At 37.3% G+C, this 10,268-nt stretch overlaps 1 protein-coding gene across 16 annotated transcripts in view; it reads left to right on the top strand.

Moving 5' to 3' along the window:
- The first annotated feature begins 309 nt into the window (after positions 1-309).
- DAZAP1 (DAZ associated protein 1) overlaps positions 310-10,268 on the top strand; it is a 24,351-nt gene continuing 14,392 nt past the window's right edge. For 8 of the 16 annotated variants that reach the window (XR_003092546.1, XR_003092547.1, XR_003092548.1 and 5 more), the window contains exons 1-5: positions 310-462; positions 1,007-1,173; positions 1,442-1,507; positions 4,216-4,326; positions 7,548-7,596. Coding sequence is in view for 13 of the 16 variants with exons in the window: in XM_014528021.2 (XP_014383507.2) it covers positions 381-462; positions 1,007-1,173; positions 1,442-1,507; positions 4,216-4,326; positions 7,548-7,596 (475 nt within the window). In the remaining 3 variants the exon portion in view is untranslated. Of the gene's footprint in view, positions 463-1,006; positions 1,174-1,441; positions 1,508-4,215; positions 4,327-7,547; positions 7,597-10,268 lie in introns of those variants that run through there. The other 8 variants (XM_014528022.2, XM_025196394.1, XM_025196397.1 and 5 more) reach the window with 7 other exon arrangements.

Raw genomic sequence — 10,268 nt, 5'->3', positions numbered from 1 at the left:
TATGTTGCTAACATGATTCTTTTTCTCTTCTGAGTATTTTAATGTAGTTAGAGAGCTATTCTTTTCTTACTGTCCAGAAATAAAACTATAAAGGGCTAACTTCTGCTTTGGCATATTTCATATCTGCTATTTCAATGTGTAAAATATTCTTGGTGTAAACATGCCATTCTCTGCCTCATTGTGATTTGGAAGAACTGATGCTGTAGTGTGGTTGAATTGTTTTCACAAGTTTCCAAACAAAATTGAAAGCCTAAAAGGAGAAATGCAGCTCCAGTGAGCGAGGCCTCCTTTTCCAAAAAGGCTGTGGTACTTCATTAGCTGGACAAGAGCACCAGCAGGTTGTGGGTATTTTTTTGTATACTTAAAATGGCATTGATTTAATGCAGCAGACTTTAACTGCAGTGTGTTGTTTGAATTGCAGAAAGTTGTTTGTGGGTGGCCTAGACTGGAGTACAACACAAGGTAAGCTATATGTTCTCAGTTTACCAAAACTCTGCAAAAGGGTGAAACGTTGTTAATACTTCCTTAGATCACTAAATGTAAATAATATAGGGGTACCCAGAGCAGACGCCAGAGGAGTTTTTAGTCCTGATCCTCAATCTTGCTGTTTTTTAACGAATGACAGTAATGCTTTTATAAAAGAACCTCAATATGTATTTGACCCCTTGACTCCTAATGGCCTTCATGCCATTTTATCTTCTTATTTCCTGGGCAAGGCCAGGCTAGATTGTTTCATATTCAGAACGTTGATTTTCAAGTGTAAGTGTTGAAAAGGAAAATATGGGTCCTTGCTTTGAGAATTTACCACACTGATTTCTTCCATCTGTGAAAGTAAAAGAAGAAAATGTTTTCCAGTGCATGGCTGATCTATTTTCTTGGCGGGCAGGAGGGAAATATAAGTATTGCTGATTAGGTTTAAGGAAGTTAATATTTGAGAAGATGACTATTATGTTAATTTTATGAAGTTACAGTAACTGGTTCTGTTTAATACCATATTTTTTAACAGAAACTCTCCGTAGCTACTTTTCCCAATATGGAGAAGTTGTAGACTGTGTAATAATGAAAGATAAAACAACAAACCAGTCTCGAGGATTTGGATTTGTCAAATTTAAAGATCCCAACTGTGTGGGAACAGTGCTGGCCAGCAGACCTCATACTTTAGATGGCCGAAATGTAAGTTGTTGGTTGTTTTTTTTATTGCATATAATTTTTAATTACTTTTAAAGATGTATCTTAATCTTTTCTTTTTTAAACCTGGTGGCTGTTGGCCTATGAATGATTCAAGCTTTGTTTAATTCAGTGACAAATAATTTAATATTTTTGGGTAACTTTCATTCAAAGCAATCCGTTAAAGAACAGTGATACCTGTAGCTGCTTTGAATGCATTTTTGGAGCAGAATATTCTGTATGCTCTGACTGACCAGTTTGGGACATCTTACAGATTGATCCAAAGCCATGTACACCTCGAGGAATGCAACCAGAGAGAACACGGCCGAAGGAGGGATGGGTAAGGAGATGTCCTTTGAAGTGTATTGATAAAAGGTTACTTTCTGAACCATATCTTGACCAGCAGACTCTGCCTCCTCATCTTTCTCTAGCTTAGAGGCCACACATGGTCGCTATCTTTTCCAGTTTCTATTCATGCTGCCTAATTCTGAAGTTTTACCCTGTTTAGAATTGAATAAAAAAATTAGAAATGCTGACTTAAAATAAGTCAGGCATTTGGCTTTCAGCCTGCTTTCCAGATGGCTTATCGATGAAAAATGGCTATGTTTATACCCTGATCAAGTAAAAGAGTTTCATTTCTTCCAAACTTCAGTTTGGGCAAGGAAGTATCTTTTTGCCCAAGGTTGCAGCTGTTGATTGTAATTCCTTTAAATAAAGATCCCTGTGGTTATAACTAACATTGTGGTGTACAAATTGACTGCTGCTAGGTATATGACAAGCTACAGTATGGAAGTAAATAAATACGTTTAACAGGAGCCTAACAAAATTGAGCAGGGAGGTATATTGATAATGAAGACCCCATCTACAAGGCCAAACAAACAAATGAGAGGCTATATTGGATGATTTGTGAAATTTCAAATGAGACTGCATTGGTATTGGTTCTCTTGCTGTTGTAAATCAGTAGTTGAAGAACTGAAGACTTTCAGGGATACAGTCAACTCAACAGGACATTTGCATGTGGTGGGGAGGACAATATTAATTTTAAGTTTGCTTGTGCTTTTGAATCCCTGGGTGTTTTTTACCAGATATTTTGTTTGAATACGTGTTTCTTAAATGAAGAAGCTTAGAAGAAATACCTTTCTGAGGAGAGACCTGGATTGTTATTTGCTTTTAAAAGTTTTTGCTTTTCATAACATATTTCTCTTTCTAAACCGTATCTACTTCCCTGGGTTTAATTTTAATACCACTCCATCTCCTGGAAGTCTATCTTTAACCGGCAAAGTATCCTTTTGGATCTCATGCAGTTAAAACCTTGGTTGGGCAGCTTGCACACTGCCGGCTACATTGGCCAATTTAGCGGAGTTATCATCTGTTTCTATAGACGTGCAACAAAGTCAAAGTACCATTTAAATGCTTCAGCATTTTCATAATGCCCCTAAATTTGGTGAAGTTTTGTAATATCCATGTTTATAAAGCAGCACCTTTCCTGTTAAGGAGAGCTTAGTAGACTTGGTGGTTTCTGGCAAGTGCATGGTCATTATGTCAAGGAATGGATTTTGAAAGGTGAGTGAACTCTCCATTTGAGGTCCTGTAAGAACATCCTTAATAGTTTCCATAATTCTGGACTTGCTAGCTGGTTTAGCTTCTTTTTTTTTCCTTTGAGAAGTGTCACCAGTGAAATACAAAATACAGTGTTCACGGTGGAAAACTAGGGTAAAATCTTTGCAGCTGTAACAAAATTATTTAGGCACCATCTTTTTGCCTCTTTCAATTCAGCTGATAGCCCCTTTTTGACCTTGCACTTAAGGTATGCATTGAACCATTTCTAAGGAACTGTAGTTCCTAAAATTAAATTGTATGATAGTTAAGCTATATCTACTTGAAAATATAATAGATTTTTTGGTTCATGTTTATAAAAATTACAGTATGGATATAAAAGTAATATAGTGGTCATATTGTTTCTTTTCAGCTGGTTCTAAGAATAAAAGGTGCTAAGTTCAGAGGAAACAGATTTGTTCATGCTGCATGTTCTTAAATGTTGATGTAAAACTTCTATGTAAAATGGATGCAGGAATGAATGCGCTTTGATGAATTAAGTATAACATTTTCAGATGTGTTAAGGTGACTTGGAAGAGCCTGACTTTGAGTTGACTTTCAGTGTGATCTAGGTTCCTCAGTACCAAAATTATTTAAAAAAAACTGGATGGTGGGCTTGTAAGTCACTTGACATACAGTTCTCTGCTAATTTCCTATCTGCTGTTGAATAAACAGAAGTAGAAACCATTTGATTGGAGCTTTGTGATGTATTTTGTTTAAATTCTTTTGTCACCAGTATCTTTAGAAAGATGTGGTCTAATTCCTCAGTAAAGTAAAATTCCATGGAATAGTTATTCTGATAAAGTCTATTTTACTTGGGTCCTTGATTTAATAGAATAATATCTTTAGCTTTAGACTGAGCAAATTGAGTTCAGCTGGATTCTGACTTGTGGTTGTGTGTATGTGGGGTTTCTTTGTCTTTTTTTAATTTGTGTACAGAGTCAATAATTGTCAGGTCTTGGCACCTGTTGTAGGGTGTAAATAACTTTAATTGGTTTGATGCAGTCCTATCTTGCGATAGATAGCTAGGTACAGCACCAGCCAGGTCCACTGCAGATGTTCATGCACCTTCGTTTCAGTGTTTGACCAGTCGGGTTTTTGTAACCTCAGAAATCGTGCTTTTAATTGCTAACTTCACATTTCAAGAATGCAAATGATAGCATCGTTCGCAGGTACGGTCCCAGCCCAGCATGTCCTGCTGGCTAATTTGAATTTGAAAATGAAAAAAGAATTGTTTCAGTACAGTGCCCTCCAGTTCTTCAGAATATTTACATCCTTTGTTTGAAACAGCATGGGTAGTTTCCAAACCTGGACTTCTATATGAGCATACCTTTTTGTGCAGTCTTAAAGTACAAAATGGATTAGAGCAGCCATCTTTCATGTAACAGCAGAGGAAAAGTTATTGTATAATGTTTTCCTAGTTCTAACAGTATTTTATCCTCCTTGATTTAGCAGAAAGGATCCAGGAGCGATAACAATAAATCAAATAAAATTTTTGTTGGTGGGATTCCTCACAACTGTGGCGAGACTGAGCTCAGGGAATACTTCAAGAAATTCGGAGTGGTGAGTCATTCATCATGATGGCAGACATCGGCTGGTTACAAGATGATTCCCCCCCATCCCTCCTTCTCTCTGATTTCATTAAGCTGTCATTTGATTTTTAATTTAGATAAACTGCCATAGTAACGTATTGCAGCATTTTGTAGTATAGTGTAGTGAACACTTATTTTCTTGAAGCCTCTCTTGCCGTTGGTCATAAGGTCTCTTGCCCTGATGTGCACAACTTATTTTGCTACATTTCCTGTCTCCTTTGTCTAAATATTCCTACTGCTTTCCTTTCTTCTTTCCCCTCCTCCAAGGGAATAAACCCTCTTGAGTTTAATTATGACTTGTGTATAATTATGACTAGTGCGCTCCTTTGAGGAGGTACCTGAGCATACCTCACAATGGGTATGAAAGTTATCTGTTAATTTTTGGAACAGTGTTTCAGTGAATTTGCTTCAAAGCTCTCCATCCTCTATCAGGAACAGTGTCTACTGAAGGCTGCAGCATCTTGACCCTGTTTTGGAAATCCAGCACTAGCTCCATGCTGCTATTTTAAGAGTCCTTTCTTTTTCCTCCAGAATTTCACTTCTAAAGACTAGATTATTACTCATGTACTTTTTCTTGGATATAATTGCCTTTCTTGAAACTTTACTAAATTTGCTTGTAGAATGAGACACAATTCAATTTTTGTTGTTGTTGGTAGTTTCATATTTGTCCCTACTTTTATTGCCACTTATTTTTCTCCTCCTCTCCTTGTTGCTACCGTTATTCAAAGCTGAGTTTGTGTATTAAATGTAAACTAATATATTTTGGAAAGTCTAAATTAAACTCAAGATTAATGATGTCAGTCTTGGTGAGAACAATGGTAAAAGCAAAGAGACTCACAGGAGATGTTAATTAATTACCGTGTCTTGAAATTGCTTTTGTCATTCTCTCCGCAGTTAGATCACCTGTTTGGTTTTTTTTTTTGAGTTCTGTGAACAGCAGAAAGTATCCCTGGCATCTCTCTCAGGTGTTTGACTGGTTTTCATCAGTTTCTTTCAATGGAACTAAATTGCGTTGAAAATATCAACAGCAACAGCTAACAAATGTTTCTTTAGTTTGAAAAGCTGCAACAGGCTGGGTGTTACAAACAAAAACGGGGAGCGTGTTCCACAGTTGTGGAGCATAATTTCTAAAGGCTCTTCCTCACAGACATGTGGCTTTCCAGTTCTGACCTCTGGATGGCTTGAGAGATGCAGGGTTAAGTTCCATCAGATATAGGAGGCCACAACCATTAAGTGTAAGTGCCTTAAAAGTAAGTAGTAGTGTTTTTAATACAGGATTTGGGGACCCTTCGTAGCATTCTTAAAACAATGGTGGTTGTGCTAAATAATTAAAGGACTTACAGAAATAGATTCCTTCTGTCTGGGAAGAATGTTTGAGAGCACCCACAGGCTTACAGGTGCCAGTACCCATAAATACAAACTAAGAAAAAAGACACAAAAGGTTCTGATTCTGAGATGTGTGGTAATTAATATGAACACTGTAGCAAGTATGACTCAAACCAAGCCAAAGCAGTATCAAATAGGCCATCAGGACAAACATGTCAAAAAGTCTGACATGTTGCCAAGAGGCCTTACAGTCCTAAATGATGCCACACGTCAATCAGCAGAGTTCAGTAACATCCTTTGAGTGAGTGTCTGCGGTGGTAAACTGAAATGTGACTGGGATTTCCCACATAATTTGGAACCAGAATTTGTATGACTACCAATTGTTTAATGTGATTTGGATTGTGATGTTCTAAGTTAATCTGAATGGGGTTTTTTGTTCTGCTTTTTTGGGTTTTTTTCTAAGCAAGGGCACAGTTGTACAAATCTAGGGGCAGAAACTATTTTGACTACCTTTGTTTTTATATAAGATATCTTTAAAGTAATCCAAATCAGTTGCCTTTAAAATTGGTATGAAAATAAATGTTGCCCCTGGGTTCAGTCTATGCATATCATGTTCTTTGTGCGATCAGTTTTTACCCTGAAAAATTCCTTGGGAAGAAGAAATTTATGTTAAAACATTAAACTTAAAGGAGTAGAAAAGAACTACCCAACACGTGCATATGCACGGTTAGTTGTACAGGACTAAAAGACTTTATAGATTCTCTGAAAACTCTAGCCTACTCGATATGGATGCAGCAAATAGAAAAGGTTGTGCTGAGTCTTGTGCTTGAACCTGGATGACAGTATGAAACAAAAGAATTGGATTTATACAATTTAGTCTCAATTCAAACTTTCCCATAACTCTTTGGAGGCTAATTTAATTTTCCTGTAACTGATAAACATGTGGAGGCTTTTCTGGAAATCCTAATCCTGCTTTCCTCACTTATTTGAGCTAAACCGCTACAATATGGAATGTCAAATGGGGAGAGCAGTTGGAATGATCACTGCCGTATTTGAAACATGGCTTCCATTGGCTCTCCATTGGTACAACTTTTCTAAAACATCACTAGAAAAATCTAAAGACCTCAATTTGCAACTGACACTGTACTCCACAGTAATATAGAAGCCTGTCTAAGGTTGCATTAAGTGGAGTTAAGAAAGTTTCAGGGGTGTAGGTTGTAGCCGTGTTGGTCTAAGGACATGGGCAGACAAGGTTCTTTGGGTAAATCTGACATCTTTTATTAGACCAACTCAAATTGTTGGAAAAATTCTCCTTTGCAAGCTTTTTGGTACAAATACCCTTCGTCCAAACATATTAGCTGGTAAACATAGGACTGCTAAACTTAAGAAAGTTTAGCAGTCCTGTACTTACCAGCTAATATGTTTGGAATTGAGGCTGTATCTGTTCAAGATGACAGGAGAAATGTGGAAGGAAAGGTACTTGGTTAAGAAATAGAACTGATGAAGGCAGTGTTGAACATTTAATTATTTCCTTGTTTCAAGTCTTTTGGCATGGTTTGCATCTCAGCAACTTTGACAGTTAACAAACCTTTCAGTGGATACAGTGCGTTGCACTCTTCTTACTGAAAAGTCTGATTATATTTTAGCTGCCTAGGAGCATATGAGATCAATTTGACTTTAGTTGGGAGTGCTGCTCTTCAGTGCAGTTTATTTGCATTTTGCAATAGAGACAGACAAATATTGATGTCTACATCAAGCCTTTAATTGTGCCTTGTGGTTTGGGTGCTGGAAACCAGCCTATTCTTACTGCTGCTTGTAACACTCCCATGGTAGCATAGTTACTAGAATTTCCCTTCTCTCTTCCAGGTCACTGAAGTTGTAATGATCTATGACGCAGAGAAACAGAGGCCCCGAGGTAAAGGCTGATCTAGTTTGTCCTTGAAATTTCTTCATCCTCTCCTATAGTCAGATGGCAAACTATTTTACACCATCAAAAAAGGTAGATTTCCTCCCCCTCCCCACACTGCCTCAGGAAAAGATTTGTTTCACTGGACAAATATCATAAAAGCATAGGCTTTTCATACACTGCTTCATTTGGTGTCTTTGCTTTTAAAGTCAGGTGTTTCACGTTCATTTTGTTCTGGTTCTTAGTTGAACAAAATTTGATACCTGAACCAAGTGTGGTTTCAGATATTGGGGAAAAAAAATTTCGTGAGATGTTTTTTTCTGTTTCACGTGAAGGTATGTTGAAGTCTAGAATTGCATTATTTTGTGAAGCTTTTCACTCCCTCCTTCCAGTTCTGATTTATCTCTGAACATGATATTGGAATGGAACCCATCCATGTTGTGTTTTGTTTTGTTTAAATGGCTTCACTTTAAAATTCACCCCTTCTACCCTGATTTTTCTGAAACTAAATGAAATTGTCTTTGAGAGAGAGAGAGAGGGTATGCTTGAATAGGCAATAGGCCTTGTACCTGAGGGTACGTTACATTTGAAGGAGTCAGAATAGATTCTAACTTTGAATAGATTAAAAACACGCATGTCTGTAGCCCTTGGTCAAAATATGAAAGTGTTCATGTCATCCACCTTCCATTGCATCAATCATCTCTGTTGATTATTAGAGGCAATATTAAAGTTCATGAAGCATAGTTGCACTGAACACCTTGTAGCATGTTAAACATGCTAGAGAATAGTTTGCCATCTGAACTTTCATTTCTCCTCTGACTCATTATTAAGAGAGATATTCTTCACTTCATATTTATTAAGCTGTTAAGTCTTAGTTTTATTTTTAATTTAGACATACATCCTTAGTGACATATTTAAGTGTTTCATAGTAAAGTACAGTAATGTTAAGTAAGTTCTTTTTTCCTCTTCTCTCTGTGAATTGTTTGATTGTGATTAACGATATCTCTTTAGATTTCTTCTTTCTAGGTGATAATTTATCACAGAGGTACAGGCCAGTTCCACAGTCAGAGGAGGGACGGGCTTTGTCTTTATTGGAGTGTAAACGAAGTTTCAATATATTTGTTTTTTCTCCTGATAACGCATTCTTAATTCTCTTGCAACAGATACGTTCTGTGTACTTAGAAAACAAATTCATCCATTCAGTAAAGGCTGTAGAACAGCTTACTTTAAATAGAGGCGGCATTGGAGACCAAGATAAGTGCACACGGGTAAAACTTGCCTGAAGTTCTGAAATCTTTTAGTAATTACTGCATCATCTGCATCTTTGCAAGATTAAGCTAAATATTTCAACCTCTGAGTAACACGCGTTATAAATCATGGCTGGTCTAAATCGATGGCTCCTCTGCTTAAAGTTATATTAAAAAAGAGGGGAAAAAAAAAAGAAGGCGTCCAACCTACCCACAAAGTTGTAGGGTAAAGCACAGACAAAAGGCATTGTATTGCTGAAAGCCCAGGAAGCTCCATCATGGTTATGTTCCCACAATACTCCATCTTTTCATTTCTCCAACTTTTTAATGCTAATGAAGTACCCAAATCCAATCATTGTTCTGGTTTCTGATTTTGTTTTTGTCCTTCATTTCTGTAATCTTGTCACATCCTATCATGAAACCTGCTGATACACTCCATACATGGCCTCATGAAACCCTTGGAAAATGCTAGGCAAACTTCAGTTTATAACAAGGAGTATTGAAAATACATCTGGAACATTTTACTCTTGCTGCTTTTCTTACTTGGCATTCTTTCATGGAAAATGCTATTGGAGCTGTACACTTGCTCTTTTGACTCATTACATAAACTTGCTGTACAATGGCTTGCAGAAGGTCACTAACCTGTAATATTCCTTTTCCATCCACTTTTCTCTGAATTTTGCCTTCCTGCTATTGCTTTCCCACCTTTATGCTTTGTACAAGTCCCCTAATGCATGCCTAGTTGTCAGTTCACTAAACCAGAAGGCAAAATTGGCTCTGCTGTTAATCCCTGTGGCATTCGACTACTTCCACTTCAAACTGCTTACAAGAACACTAGGGACTAGATCCTCAGCTCGTGCGAATCACAGTTGTCCAACTTCTCAGGATCTAGCCTTGGGTTTTCAGTATCCAAGCCTGGTCTTAACTTCCTGGCAGTTCTGTACTTACCTGTGATGTAGTGTCTCTTTTGTACAGCACTTATTAAAATCTTTTCTGAAGTCCAAATCTAGCTGGCATTAATACTTCCTAAAAGAAACATTTGCTCTGTTTGTCATGATCTTAGCTTTCATGCTTTCTATCCCTAACTAAACCAGTAACTTTTTCAGTAGTTCACAGGTTCTTACTGTGTTTGGTTTCTTTCTGCTGGCTGCAATCCAGTTTCACAGCCCTGCTTTCTCATCCCCCCTGGATTCTGTCTTAAACGCACTTTGCTAATCTCTACTCTGTTGGTAAATCCCTGTCTTCAAAAAGGTTGAATATTGGAAGATTTGTTCTATCACTTTAATTAATCTTTGGTTTTTGTGATGGATCCCATTTCTTCCTGGAGTGTTTTGTCATCTGTAACCATGCTGAGTTCTTAAATCGCTGCTTACTGTGTGGTGCTTGGTCGCTTTTAAAACTTTTGACTTGTGTTCCTGAATATATTTTTGGTCC

This window comes from Alligator sinensis, unplaced genomic scaffold (genome assembly GCF_000455745.1).
Source record: "Alligator sinensis unplaced genomic scaffold, ASM45574v1 scaffold1295_1, whole genome shotgun sequence".
Taxonomy (NCBI): Eukaryota; Metazoa; Chordata; order Crocodylia; family Alligatoridae; genus Alligator; species Alligator sinensis.
The sequence above is the reverse complement of the archived record's forward strand: the minus strand, read 5'-3'. Positions and strand labels throughout refer to the sequence as shown.